Below are 15,558 nucleotides of genomic sequence, written 5' to 3' on the forward strand. Positions count from 1 at the left end.
GCAATGGGAAGAGTGCCAGCATCATCCCTCGGGACCAATCCCCCCATCCTCCGATGTGTCAATACCATTCCCCCACTCAGCCTTTCAAAAAGGCCAAAAGTAGTATCATGGTGGAGAGAGTAGGGGGATTGGTAATCTTTTATGTTATCCCATGATGGAATAAGCTTTAATTTTTTTGCATTCCACAGATAAATGATAGTTCTTTTCTGAAAAGAGTTAATGTACAGTTTCTACATTCACCAGTGGATAAATCAATCCAGATCTTTAGGTTGATTTTAGATTTACAGTTCACGATTTACACTGTTAAGGTCGGACTTGAGTGTTGCTATAATTTTAGAAGCAGCACTCCATTGAGTTAGCCCAAAGCCAGGCAGTTGATGACTGGGCATTTTGGAGGTCTTTCAATTATAAGGTAGTCCTAAATCACAGCCAACCTGACAGCAAATGACAACAACAGGCTCCATTAAATTGTGAAAGATGTCTGTTTGTCATAGACTGTGATTGCCCTCACCTAAGTATTTTGCATTCAGCATGTTTTATTGTGTGATTGGCCTTATTCTGAAAATTAGACTGTTGAAGTATGTTTTTCCAAGGAAAGGCCATTCTGGGAGGAAAATCGGTTTATCACACAGACTATATTTATATATCGTGTCAGGAGCGAACCAAACAGTTGTATTGTATTTTTAAAAAAACACAAAGTTTGCAAACTTGGCATTCTATTAAATGTCCTTTGACCAGTAGCTGGCCACTTGGAGTGCCTCTGGTGTTGCTATATGAAGGTCCTCCATTGTGCATGTAGCAGGGCTCAGGTTGCATTGCAGTAGGTGGTCTGTGGTTTGCTCTTCTCTACATTCGGATGTCTTGGATTCCACTTTGTAGCCCCATTTCTTCAGGTTGGCTCTTCATCTCGTGGTGCCAGAGTGCAGCCTGTTCAGCGCCTTCCAAGTCGCCCAGTTTTCTTTGTGCCCAGGGTGGAGTCTCTCATTTGGTATCAGCCATGGATTAAGGTTCTTCATGGGTTTGAGCCTGCCACTTTTGGACTCTCACTTGCTGAGGTGTTCCAGCGAATGTCTCTGTAGATCTTAGAAAACTATTTATTGACTTAAGTCGTTGATGTGCTGGCTGATACCCAAACAGGGGGTGAGCTGGAGATGTCACTGCCTTGGTCCTTTCACTATTGGTTGCTACTTCCCGGCGGAAGAGGAAGTGGTGAAGGGGGAGACATGTCTTACGCACACACTAATGTCCATGAGCACACAGAGAATTTCTGTTTGAACCCTTATATTGGGATTCCAGAGGGTGCAAAAGGGAAATCAATTCAAACTGTTTAAAACGATTTTTAATTTAAAACAGAGATGGATTCAGACAAATTAGAGGGTGGCCCCTCCAAAAAGATAGAGTTAGAAGAGAGAGAGGAAAAGAAAATGCCTGGTATAACTGCCAAATCCTATAATCAGTTGTCAAAAGAGAAAACTAATTTATGGAAAATCATGTCAACAGTGCTAACCTGTGTGTGAATGATCCTTGTGTAGCCGGGGGGGGGGGGGGGGGGTGGGTGGGTTGAGGGGCTTCAGCCCCCCCCCCCCAATTCTCAGGGTGGTCTGCGAGACGGCATTACTGGTACATTATTTAAACTGTTATGTTTTCTCATATCATGATCTGATCACCATGCTCAATATATCCCATACTCATGGGGGTATTGGGGTAATGATACAAAAGGTTTACTAGTGTAGACCCTTTTTCACTCAGACTCAGCCCCTCCATATCAAACTTAGCCCCCCCTCCCGAATCAAAATCCTGGCTACGGGCCTGATTCCGCCCTTCTCACCCCACAGGGGACTCAGGACGGATTACTATGTACATATACACGGCAAACATTCAATGCCATAGACACACAACATATATAGACAGACATACAGAGGCTATTTAACATTCCAGCTTTTTTCATGAGGGTATTCTGGCCACTAGGGGAGCTGTAACTTCACTGTCCATTTGTGACACTGATGAAGTACTTCCTCATTCATAGAATCATAGCATCAAAGAGTTCGAAGAGACCTCATGGGCCATCCAGTCCAACCCCCTGCCAAGAAGCAGCAATATTGCATTCAAATCACCCCTGACAAATGGCCATCCAGCCTCTGTTTAAAAGCTTCCAAAGAAGGAGCCTCCACCACACTCCGGGGCGGAGAGTTCCACTGCTGAACGACTCTCACAGTCAGGAAGTTCTTCCTCATGTTCAGATGGAATCTCCTCTCTTGTAGTTTGAAGCCATTGTTCCGTGTCCTAGTCTCCAGGGAAGCAGAAAACAAGTTTGCTCCCTCCTCCCTCCTCTCACATATTTATACATGGCTATCATATCCCCTCTCAGCCTTCTCTTCTTCAGGCTAAACATGCCCAGCTCCTTAAGCCGCTCCTCATAGGGCTTGTTCTCCAGACCCTTTATCATTTTAGTCGCTCTCCTCTGGACACATTCCAGCTTGTCAATATCTCTCTTGAATTGTGGTGCCCAGAATTGGACACAATATTCCAGGTATGGTCTAACCAAGGCAGAATAGAGGGGTAGCATTACTTCCCTAGATCTAGACACTATGCTCCTATTGATGCAGGCCAAAATCCAATTGGCTTTTTTTGCCGCCACATCACATTGTTGGCTCATGTTTAACTTGTTGTCCACGAGGACTCCAAGATCTTTTTCACACATACTGCTCTCAAGCCAGGCATCCCCCATTCTGTATCTTTTCATTTTGTTTTTCCTGCCAAAGTGGAGTATCTTGCATTTGTCACTGTTGAACTTCATTTTGTTAGTTTTGGCCCATCTCTCTAATGTCAAGATCGTTTTGAATTCTGCTCCTGTCCTCTGGAGTATTGGCTATCCCTCCCAATTTGGTGTCGTCTGCAAACTTTGCATGCTTGCTGGAGATTTTTATGGCATCGTAAATTAGCCTCCCCACATAAGCGGTAGCTGAATTTCCTACTTGACAGATGCAAATGTGGGGAAGGAAGCAGGCCTCCTAGTGTCCGGCTAACTTGACCCTCTCTTTTCATCCGCAGAGAATTCTCCAAGGAGCGAGAGAAGGCCAAAGCCCGGGGTGACTTCCAAAAGCTCAGAGAGAAGCAGCAGATGGAAGAAGACCTGAAGGGCTACCTAGATTGGATCATGCAGGCTGAAGACATCGAGCCCGATGACGAAGGGGATGAGGTTGACGAGAAGCACACCCGTAAGGGCCCCACCACCACTGTCTGCCTTGTTCCCCGATCTCCCAGCTCTGCTTGGTCAGAGCATAAGATCTCGCTGTGCTGGAGGGTGGTTTAGTTAGCAGCCCTGCTGCTACCATCTGGGCCTTGTGGCAGCTCTGGGCGAGGGGATTAGAGAGGAATCAATCCAAGCTGCCCGGCAGTGCGAGATTAGCAAGAACCTGAGTAAATTGCCAGCTTGGGGAAGGGATCCTGCTCAGATGTGAGCAAATAGGGAAAGTCACATGGTTGTGTGTAATGTGTACATGCTGGACTAAACAGAAGAACCCGGTAGTTGAGATAGTTCTGTCAGGTAAACCAGTTGGGTGGCAGAAAAGCAAAATCGATGAACCAGGTGGGTGATATCTCTTCAGTTTCAAGTCCTCTGCACATGTTGTTGTCATCCTTTTATCCCCACCTCCATCCCAGCTGCTTTTTGGTAATGGAAGAGGTGCAGAGTTTATGCTTTGCCCTTCAGCGATGCCCAGAATCAGCTAATTAGTCGTGTGTTTTGCTTGCATGTCCCCTTCCCCGTGGCTGTGTGCAGCAACAAGGAAAATTTTCAGGGAGTTCCAAGGGTACAACCGCTGGCATTGAGTTAATTAGCTCAATGGGACCTCGTGAGCTCTTTTGGGGGTCACTGAGATGGTGGAGAAAGCAGCTATGGCCAGAATAACAAATAGATATTGTTTGTGAGTAAATATACTGCCTTCCCTGTTTAGCACATCCGTTTGTGTTTCCTCCCCGGTCAGTTAAGGACAAATTCTATGAATCCCAGCCCTTTATTCGTCTTCATTATCAAAAAGCCTCAAAAAGGGGACCATTTTCAGAGGTCCTGGGGTACTTCCATTAGAACTGCCAGACTTTCTAGCAGTGGTTCTCAACCTTCCTAATGCTGCGATCCCTTAATACAGTTCCTTATGTTGTGGTGACCCCCAACCATAACATTATTTTCATTGCTACTTCACAACTGTAATTTTGCTCCTGTGATGAATTATCTTGTAAATACCCGATATGCAGGGTGTATTTTCATTCATTTGGCACAAATTCCTGATACGCCCAAATTTGAATACTGATGGGGTTGAGGGGAGGATTAATTTTGTCATTTGGGAGTTGTAGTTGCTGGGATTTCTAGTTCACCTACAGTATCAAAGGGCATTCTGAACTCCACCAATGATGGAATTGAACCAAACTTGGGACACAGAGCTCCCATGACCCATGAAAATACCAGAAGGGTTTGGTGGGCATTGACCTTGGGTTTTGGAGTTGTAGTTCATCTACATCCAGAGAGCACTGATGCATCTGGACCAAACTTGGTACGAATACTCAATATGCCCAAATGTGGACACTAGTGGAGTTTGAGGAAGATAGACTATGACATTTGGGAGTTGTAGTTGCTAGGATTTATAGTTCACCTATAATCAAAGAGCATTCTGAACTCCACCAATGATAGAATTGGGCCAAATTTCCCACACAGAACACCCACAACCGACAGAAAATACTGTGTTTTCTAATTGTCTTTGGTGACGCCTCTGACACCCCCTCACGACCCCCCCAGGGGTCCCGGCCCCCAGGTTGAGAAACACTGCTTTATAGGGTATCTACAGTACCACCAGGAGCACAGTGGGTTAAACCCCTGTGTCGGCAGGACTGAAGACTGACAGGTCACACGTTTGAATCCCGGGAGAGTGTGGATGAGCTCCCTCTGTCAGCTCCAGCTCCTCATGCGGGGACATGAGAGAAGTCTCCCACAAGGATAGTAAAACATCAAAACATCCGAGCGTTCCCTGGGTAACGTCTTTGCTGACGGCCAATTCTCTCACACCAGAAGCGACTTGCAGTTTCTCAAGTCACTCCTGACACGACAAAACAAAGTACCACATTGTAGTTCTGTTGTGAGATAAACACACACACACCCTAAAAAAGAGACTCAGTGGGGCATAGTTGATTACAACTCTGAAGAATAGGTTTTGAATCCCCACTTGATGATGAAAACTAACTGGATGACCTTGGGTGAAACACACATTTTTATCTTCAGAAAAACCTCAGGATAGGTTTGCCTTAGGCTGCAATAAGCCATAAGTGACTTAAAGGCACAAAATAAGCAACAAAAGAAAAAAAACCAGGCAATATCACAGTTTCCACATGAAAATATCACTCTAGCATTATTCCTTTATCTTTTAAAAAAGTGTTATTTTGATACGTGAAGTGGCATATAGAGAGGTGCCTCTCCATCTGCACTTCAGCATTCTTTCACTATTGCCTTTCTAGTAGACAGCAATATAAGACTGTATTTATTTATTTATTATTTATTTACTTTATTTATGTACCGCTTTTCTCAGCCCTCAGGCGACTCAAAGCGGTGAACAACATCGATACAAAACATCATGAGACAAGTATAGGGCAATTAAAAACAATTGTAACACAAATCATTAAACATCAGAACAACAATCATTAGCACCTCAACAGTAAAATCAGAACCCAGTCTCATCATCCATTATTCCGTATTCCTATATTCAATTACACTGTTTAATCAAATACTTGTTCGAACAGCCAGGTCTTCACTTTCCTCCAAAACGTCAGCAGGGAGGGGGCCGATCTGATATCTGCAGGCAGGGCGTTCTATAGCCGAGGGGCCACCACTGAGAAGGCCCTGTCTCTCGTCCCCACCAAGCACGCCTCTGATGCAGGCGGGACAGAGAGCAGGGCCTCCCCAGGTGATCTTAGTGTCCTTGTTTCCTTGTTTCTTACACTATGCAGCACAATTTTTGTACCTGAGTTATAAATGTCATTTCCTAATTGGTTCTATCATAAAAACATGGAGAAAGTTTATTAAACTGTAAAAGCTTTTTTTTGTGGGACATCCCACACTACATTTTGCTGTCGTTTTTCAATAAATATCTCATTGAATTTCAACCAATTCACATAGCTAGTGGCAACCACAAAAATGAAGATTCTGGAGTATAACAATTACTTTCAAAGTAAATACTGCACAATTAAACAGGAAATCACAATTTCAAACCAGGAATGGAAATTTCTTAAAATTTGTTACATAGTGTTACCATCCTTTTATGGAGTCCCCGGTGGTGCCATGGGTTAAACCCCTGTGCCGGCAGGACTGAAGACCGACAGGTCGCAGGTTCGAATCCGGGGAGAGGCGGATGAGCTCCCTCTATCAGCTCCAGCTCCTCATGCGGGGACATGAGAGAAGCCTCCCACAAGGATGATAAAAACATCAAATCATCCAGGCGTCCCCTGAGCAACGTCCTTGCAGACGGCCAATTCTCTCACACCAGAAGCGACTTGCAGTTGCTCAAGTGGCTCCTGACATGACACAACAAGCTACATTAGAAAATGCAATTTCCATGTAGTACTAGGCACTGTCAAACAAAAACCACCCAGTTCCTGCTTAATACAGAAACCCTGGAAGCAAACAAGGAACTTGAATGAGAATGTAAAATCCCTTTTCTTTTCATCATTGTCATGTGACTTGTCAATTTATGTTGTTCTTCATTTACATTCAACCTTGTTCCTGAATTATTCCTCTCTTGTTTATCCCTCCACTCATTCATCCTCCCTCTGTTATGAAGGTGTGACTGTGGAAGACCTAACAGGGAAGAAGAAGAAGAAATGGTTCAAACACAGCAATTCCACCGACACCCATAGTAATTGCTTCATTTTCTTACATATGTCTCCATATTTTGTTCTGTTTATAGGTTAAGCCTCAGAAGAGAGTAAATGGATGTTGTATGTTTCCATTTCGTAATCATCTAGATTTCATCCACATTTTACTGAGCTCTTATTGTTGTGATAATTATACCAAGGCCAACGTTGTCCACTAGATTTTTATTATATTAGGGACACTGGATTGATGGAACCCCTTCACATTACAAAATTATATCACTGTGATTTTACTTTAAACACTGTGGCTGCATCCTGGAGTTTATTGGATCAGGAACACTAGGACCAGCTTATCTGCAATTGCTGGAGAAGACTTCTATGTATAACATGGAATGCTATAAATTCAAATTAATAGGTCCTAGAGCAGTGGTTCTTAAACTTCCTAATGCCATGACCCCTTTATTTATTTATTTATTTATTTATTTATTTATTTACAGTATTTATATTCCACCCTTCTCACCCCACAGGGGACTCAGGGCGGATTACAGTATACACATATATGGCAAACATTCAATGCCAATTTTTGACATATAAACATATATAGACATACACAGAGGCTATTTAACTTTTTTCTGGCCGCCAGGGAAGCTCTCGCTTCCCTCGTCCATCTGCGATGCTGATGAAGCACTTCCGCATTCCTGCATGCTTTTTGCTGAAGTCTTTATGGCCTCATAAATTAGTTAATTTAGCCTCCCCACACTTTAAGGTGGTACCTTATTTTCCTACTTGAGAGATGCAACTGTCTTTCGGGTTGCAAAGGTCGACAACGGGCTACACAATTGGTTGGAAATCCACTCCAACCCGGGCTGGCTTCGAACTCATGACCTTTTGGTCAGAGTGATCTTAATGCAGCTGACACTCAGCCAGCTGCGACACAATCCCGGTGCATTTTCCTACTTTCTCCCTGGAATCCATTCCCAAATTAGTTTTAAAAAAAAATATTAAACACACTTTAATCATTAAAGTACCATATGAATTGATCACAACTCTAGGGAATTAGTATTTCAGTTTTAATGCCAAACTTTAGGCCTAGATAGTCATAAGACATACTGAAGAGTAACCTTACTCCAATATCAAAGAAGTTACCACTTTCTTTTCTTTCACCAGCCAGCCTTCCTGCCAGTGAAACCACCTCCGTGAATACAGAGAATGTTGGAGATGAAGAACACCATGAGAAAAATTGCTGTGACGTGTGTTTGTGAGTTTGCTTGGCCAAGGGGGAAAATTGGGGACAAGAGTAGGGAAATGTTGGATTTTATATGATAGCTAAGACTGTACCCTGTAGAATGGCAATGGGGGATATGGATTCTTTAATAGTGTTTACCCCACACGGGTAAAGTATGTTTCTCATGTGAAAGTTTTCAATCCCTCCCATTTCCCGTTTAAAGGCTCTTAAGTAGAAAAGTCAAACAATGGAGACCTCTGGGTTGTTGTAGGTTTTTTCGGGCTATATGGCTCTTCTGTTGCGTGCTGGGCCTGTAAAGAATTTCCTTTAGAACAGGATGTGCAACCTTTGCCCAGCGGGAAGCCAGGGGCCCCAAAGAGAAGTTCTCAGAGGTTTTCCACCACAAATGATCTTTAGATGGCTTGTGAAGTATAACAAAGTCTTTTATTAATGAACAATCAAACAGAAACTTCTCTTGTCTTCAGAAAGATAAACAAATGATTCCAGGCTTTTATGCAACTGGTGGCTTCCTAATCTTGCCCACGAAGGACAGGCAACTGTCTTCAATAACTTCTTCTTTACTTTAAAGGAAAATCCCCTTTTTAACTTCTCCCAGGCTGACTGTAATCTAACCCTTACTGATGTGGACTCCACTACCGGGTCGAACTGCATCTCGAAGCACCGAGTGGACCTACCAGTAAAGGCTTAGATGTTCTCCAATTGGAGTTCTTTGATCTTTAAGGCTGTTTTCCTGGAAATCTTTGGAGACTCTTTCCCCCGGAAAGTCTTAAGGGTTGAAGCTTTTGTACAGGGGAAGCTTGCACACATCCTGCACATTAGCTTTCCTTGCTGAGACTAACTAAAAATGGCTCCCTTCTCTTCCCAATTGCCCTGAGCAAGGGGTGGAACCAAACCTTAATGATGATGGACAGGTGACTTGCCCTATGACTGCAACCAAAGGAAGCCACCTTTCTGCAGAGTCTCTGAAACCTAGGACTGCAAACAAACATTTAATACAAAGCAAATAAAGTTGGAGCTACTGGTAGAGCCGTACCAGGACAATGGCCATCCTCAGAGGTAGAGACCTCACTACCTCTGAGGATGCTTGCCATAGATGCAGGCGAAACATCAGGAGAGAATGCTTCTAGAACATGGCCATATAGCCTAAAAAAACCTACAACAACCCAGTGATTCCAGCCATGAAAGCCTTCGACAATACAGTGGAGACCTCACTACCTCTGAGGATGCTTGCCATAGATGCAGGTGAAACATCAGGAGAGAATGCTTCTAGAACATAGCCATATAGCCCAAAAAACCTACAACCACCCAATGGTGAAACTGTGTGAAATGCTTTGGAGGTGTTCTGCCTGTTAGAGAAAGCAGCTCTAGGTTAGAAGGAATCAGTGGTCCTATATAAGGCAGAATCACAAACGATATGACCCCCCATATCCACGGGGGAATACATGCCTGAACTTACCATGGAAAAGAAAACCATGGATAACAGTGAACCATATAAAAATAATTGATTTCTTCTAGAAGTTATCACAGAGTTACCCTAGAAGATCTAGAAAATTCCTAGAGAGGGCATATTTTATCAGATGTGGGAAAGTGGAACTGCAGGTTTTGGTCCTGTCGGTATGGGGGTTACATTGTATTTCTTAGTCTTTCCTCAGTTCAGTCTTCCCTCTTGCAATAATTTATTTATTTATTTTCTATATTTATACCCTGCCCTTCTCACCCCCCCCCCCACTCCCCACCCCGCCGAGGGGGAACAGGGCGGCCTTGCAAACACCATACAGTGTCATCATAATAAAACAATCAATGCATTAAAATATCAAAAATATTAAAACAATAATTAAAACAATTGATTAACACACACCTATTAAAATCAGGGTCTAAAATCAAGTCCAGATATAAGTAACTAGCTGTACCTGCCATGCGTTGTTGTGGCCAACCTTCCCTCTCTCTTTCTCTCCTTTCTTTTTCTCCTTCCTTCCCTCCCTCTTTCCTTCCTTCCCTCTTTTTCTTTCCCTTCTTCTTACTTCCTTGTCTACCTGTTTCTTTTCTCGCTTCCTTTGCTCTTTGGTTCCATCCTTTCTTGTCTCTTTCTTTCTTTCTTTCCTTCCTTCCTTCCTTCCTTCCTTCCTTCCTTCCTTCCCTCCCTCCCTCCCTCCCTCCCTCCCTCCCTCCCTCCCTCTTTCTCTCTTTTGTTCCTTCTCTCCTTCCTTCCTTCCCCCTTTCACTTTTTTATTTCCTTCTCTCCTTCCTTCTCTACTTTTCTTTCTTTCCTGCCCTCCTTCCCTCCTTCTTTCCCTTTTTCTCTCCCTCCTTCTCTCTTTCCTTCCCCCTTTCTGTGTATGTGTTTTTGTGTGCATATATGTTTGTATATATTTATGTATATATTTGTGTACATGTATATATGTGTGTGTGTATACATATGTGGTTTTGTGCATGCGTTGTAATGCATTTTTGTTTTTTGGCATTTTAAGTCTCTTCTGCTGTATTTTTCAGTGTTTTTATTAGTGATGGTCACTTGTTGGCCAGATAGGTGTTTTGTGTCCAAATTTGGTGTCAATTCGTCCAGTAGTTTCTGAGTTATGTTAATCCCACAAACGAACATTAATCCCACAAACTGTGGCGCAGTGGGTTAAAGCACTGAGCTGCTGAGCTTGTTGACCGAAAGGTCGCAGGTTCGATTCCGGGGAGCGGCGTGAGTTTCCGCTGTCAGCCCTAGCTTCTGCCAACCTAGCAGTTCGAAAACATGCAAATGTGAGTAGATCAGTAGGTACCGCTCTGGCGGGAAGGTAACGGCGCTCTATGCAGTCATGCCAGCCACATGAGCTTGGAGGTGTCTATGGACAATGCTGGCTCTTCGGCTTAGAAATGGAGATGAGCACCACACCCCAGAGTCAGACATGACTGGACTTAATGTCAGGGGACAAACTTTATCTTTTATATACAAAGTTGTGTTACAGCAGAGGTAGACAGTTTCTTTTAAAGCATAATTAATTCCTTTTTACTGGTTAATAGTGACTGAAGAGTAACCTCACTCACCAGTTGACAATATTGAATTGGGTGGGCCAAGGGTCTGATTTAGTGTGAGGCTAATGATTCCCCTATGACATATTGACAATGGTTTGTAATATCTTGGGCTGAGAATGTTTCCCTGTAATTTTAAGGGTTTTGTTTAATTTCCTCTACCTTCCCTCCTGTTCTTCACAGAGGAAAGCTAGCAAAGACCAAGTTTGGGTGAGTATATGGAAATATGTCTTTTCATCTGTGTTGCGTTCTTCTGCTCTCTGGCATTCAACATCACCAACTTCTCTCCTTCTTTTTCTGACTTAGGCGCCGTCTTCGGCGCATCAACCGTCTCCTCCGGAAAAGGTGTCGCCTGGCTGTCAAATCTGTCTCTTTCTACTGGATGGTTCTGATCCTTGTCTTTCTCAACACTCTGACTATTGCCTCTGAGCATTACAACCAACCCGACTGGCTCACTCAAATCCAAGGTGGATCTGCAAGGAAGAAAAAAAAATGTAGACACCCCCATGCAAGGGAATGCTAGGAAAGCATCTTTGGAGGGCGTCAGAGTTAGCTTAAGCTACTCTGGTGAAAGCAGGGCTGCGAGGGGTTTCACAATGACATTGAGGCATATGGAAGTTGCCTACAGTATGGATATAAATTCTCAATTATTTTGTTCTCACATGCAGGGATGAATAATTATGGTAGTTGTCTTTCTACTGTGTGGGAAAACAAATATCCCATATTTACTAAAATCTAATGCTCACCTTTTCGGCTAAAATTTGGGTGCGCATTAGATTTGCGTCATATTAATATTTAGCCAAAGCAAAAGGGGAAAGTGCTTCAGTAGCTGGACCTGGAGCTCCTCCTTGAGGGATGTCATCTCTAATTAAATGACCATGTCTCAATGCTATGTACTCCTGGAATTTGTAGTTTGGTGAAGCATTAAATTCCTCTGGCAGAGAAGGCTCATAACCAGGAGTCCTCAGACTTTTTAAACAGAGGGCCAGGTCACAGTCCCTCAAACTGTTGGAGGGCCAGATTATAATTTGAAAAAAAAATATGAATGCCTATGCACACTGCACATATCTTATTTGTAGTGCAAAAACACTTTAAAACAATACAACAATTAAAATGAAGAACAATTTTAACAAATATAAACTTATTAGTATTTCAGTAAAAAGTGTGGACCTGCTTTTGGCTGATGTGATAGGATTGTTGTTGTTGTTTTAGACTTAGGTTGACCCTGAGTGAGGGCCAGGTAAATGACCTTGGAGGGCCGTATCCGGCCCCCAGGCCTTAGTTTGAGGACCCCTGCTCAAAACCTTGTAAACATAACATTGAACCAAGGCAATTAAAGTGGATTCATTCTACAGTATAGATGCATCCCAAATTTTTTCCCCCATTGCTGGAAGCTTTGGTGTTCTAACACAATTGTTTGTACTGAAGGAATAAACTGCCAGGAATAGTCATGTGATCGAATTACAAAGAACACGCTTTTGCTGCTGTGCATTACATTCAACAGCAAATACTTTTTTTATTTCAGGGTTTTGAAAATTGAGGTGCATATTCAATCTGATGGTGTATTCAACTTGAGTGAATACAGGGTACTTCTCATGTTGTTGTTGTTTTTTATTCGTTCAGTCGCTTCTGACTGTTCATGACCTCATGGACCAGCCCACATCAGAGTTCCCTGTCAGCCGTCACCACCCCCAGCTCCTTCAGAGTCCCTGGGGAAGGTAATGGCAACCCACCCCAGTATTCTTGACAAGAAAACTAAGTGGATCAGTGCAACTTCTCATGTCAAAACTCACAAAAATGTGTGGGGGTTATTTTGCATACATTTGAGCTTTATTTGCATAGAAAAAAATCTAATTGCATAAGAAATTGAATTTTCTGCGCAGAAAACCATGTGTGTGTTTGCAGAAGATAGTATTGTGTTAAAAACAAACTATACCTTTCTAACGTTCCTTTGCAACACTACAGGGGAGAAATTGCACAAGATTCTCACTGCTCTATTACACATCCAGATGAGGTTTCCTGATTTGTTCGGAATCCTCTTCCTTAACCTAGGCCCCTTCCAGACAGCTGAATAAAACCCCACATTTTCTGCTTTGAACTGGAATATATGTTAGTAAATGCTAGAACTGTTTCTCTAAAAAAAAAATTACCAGTGATGTTTGAACCACACCTGAAGAACCTAAGACCTGTGTTTTTTGTCTCCTGCAGCTTATGCAAACAAAGTACTGTTGTCACTGTTCACCATGGAGATGCTGCTGAAGATGTATAGCTTGGGTCTACAGGCCTATTTTGTTAGTTTCTTCAACCGCTTTGACTGTTTCGTTGTCTGTGGTGGGATCCTGGAGACCGTGTTGGTAGAGTTCGAGATCATGCAGCCTCTTGGAATCTCTGTGCTCCGTTGCGTCCGGCTCCTGCGAATCTTCAAAGTTACCAGGTGATGGTTATTGGCTGAGTGGAAGGGGCACGGTACCTTTCATAGAAGCATACATAAATGTCATTATTGTAGGGAAGGTAATGGCGCTCCATGCACCTCCACATGACCTTGGAGGTGTCTACAGACAACGCCAGCTCTTCAGCTTAGAAATAGAGATGAACAACACCCCCCCCCCCAAGAGTTGGACATGACTAGACTTAATTTCAGTGGAAACCTTTACCTTTACCATGTCCTCAGCTGAGGGTCACTTCCCTCTTTTTCCTAAGCCAGCTCTATAACAACAAGAACTGTAACTGATGCACAGCTTTGCGCCTTCACTGTGAATTTAGGAGATGACTTCCTCTTCCATGTCACCTTCTGCACAGTAGACATGTGACCCATTAAGTAGCACCTACCATCTCACAATGGCTTAATCTATGAGCAAAAAGTGGCCTGTCAGATAGATGCTTCCAGTATTATTCACTATTATTCATACCTGTCCGAACGCATCTCCCCTTACAAACCATCGAGGACCTTGAGATTGTCTGGGGAGGTCCTGCTCTTGGTCCCACCTTCGTCACAAGTACGTCTGGCGGGGACGAGAGACAGGGCCTTCTCAGTGGTGACCCCTCGTCTGTGGAACATCCTCCCTAGAGAGATCAGACCTGCTCCCTCCCTCTTAACGTTTCGGAAGCAAGTTAAAACATGGCTATTTGAGCAAGTGTTTACAAATGCAGAGTAATGGATATAGGAACTGATATAGGAAATTTGATGACTTGACGATGGAACTGGACAATATTTGATAATAACGAGACTCTAATGATCTTGTTTTTATTGTCTTTGTTGTGTTTTATGCTGTTCTAATGTTTTAACATGTATTATGATATTATGTATACTGTTTTGTTGGAAACCGCCTTGAGTCGCTAAGAAAGGCGGTATACAAATACAATAAAATAAATAAATAAATAAAGCTGTTCTCCAGACCCACTAAAATGATCATGGGTCTGGAGAACAAGTCCTATGAGGAGCAGCTTAAGAAGCTGTGCATTTTTAGCCTGAAGAAGAGAAGGCTGAGAGGAGATATGATAGCCATGTATAAATATGTGAGAGAAAGTCACAGGGAGGAGAGAGCAAGCTTGTTTTCTGCTGCCCTGGAGACTAGGACACAATGGAACAATAGCTTCAAACTACAAGAGAGGAGATTCCATCTGAACATGAGGAAGAATTTCCTGACTGTGAGAGCCATTCAGCAGTGGAACTCTCTGCCCCGGAGTGTGGTGGAGGCTCCTTCTTTGGGGGTTTTTAAACAGAAGCTAGATGGCCATCTGTCAGAGGTGCTTTGAATGCAATATTCCTCCTTCTTGGCAGGGGATTGGACTGGATGGCCCATGAGGTCTCTTCCAACTCTATGATTCTATGATTCTGATGGGAGTTGCAATCAACAACATCAGAGGACACACAGTATTCTAGCGAAAGAGTTAGTTCTCACTTGTGAGCCAAAACTACCAAGGACTATTTGACTCAAGTGTTCCTGATGCTTTATCTTCCAGGCACTGGGCCTCACTGAGCAATCTGGTGGCTTCCTTGCTGAACTCTATGAAATCCATTGCTTCCTTGCTTCTCCTGCTGTTCCTTTTCATCATCATCTTCTCCTTGCTGGGCATGCAGCTCTTTGGGGGCAAGTTCAACTTCGATGAGACCCAGACCAAACGCAGCACTTTTGACACTTTCCCCCAGGCTTTACTCACCGTCTTCCAGGTAAATCAATGCATGCAGTGCAAGTAGTGCTTGTTGCCAATGGTTTGTGGAGCTCGTGTGCTTGCTTGTCCAGGAGCCAGTGCATGCTTCTTTTGATCTTGTTGTTGATATGCCAAGTCTAAGGCCCTTACCACACAGCTGTATAAAATCCAAATTGAATTAGATTATATGGCAATGTGGACTCAGATAACCCAGTTCAAAGCAGATAATGTGGATTATCTGCTTTGATATTCTGGGTTATATGGCTGTGTGGAAGGGCCCTAAGACT

General features: G+C 43.2%; 1 protein-coding gene across 3 annotated transcripts in view; it reads left to right on the plus strand.

Moving 5' to 3' along the window:
- CACNA1F (calcium voltage-gated channel subunit alpha1 F) overlaps positions 1–15,558 on the plus strand; it is a 110,603-nt gene that overhangs the window by 17,285 nt on the left and 77,760 nt on the right. For 2 of the 3 annotated variants that reach the window (XM_067464181.1, XM_067464182.1), the window contains exons 9-15: positions 3,052–3,218; positions 6,825–6,899; positions 8,023–8,113; positions 11,303–11,329; positions 11,426–11,586; positions 13,328–13,553; positions 15,083–15,290. In XM_067464181.1, coding sequence (XP_067320282.1) covers positions 3,052–3,218; positions 6,825–6,899; positions 8,023–8,113; positions 11,303–11,329; positions 11,426–11,586; positions 13,328–13,553; positions 15,083–15,290 — 955 coding nt within the window. The remainder of the gene's footprint in view (positions 1–3,051; positions 3,219–6,824; positions 6,900–8,022; positions 8,114–11,302; positions 11,330–11,425; positions 11,587–13,327; positions 13,554–15,082; positions 15,291–15,558) is intronic. The other variant, XM_067464183.1, reaches the window with a different exon arrangement.

The sequence above is a fragment of the Anolis sagrei genome, chromosome 2 (assembly GCF_037176765.1).
Source record: "Anolis sagrei isolate rAnoSag1 chromosome 2, rAnoSag1.mat, whole genome shotgun sequence".
Classification (NCBI taxonomy): Eukaryota; Metazoa; Chordata; class Lepidosauria; order Squamata; family Dactyloidae; genus Anolis; species Anolis sagrei.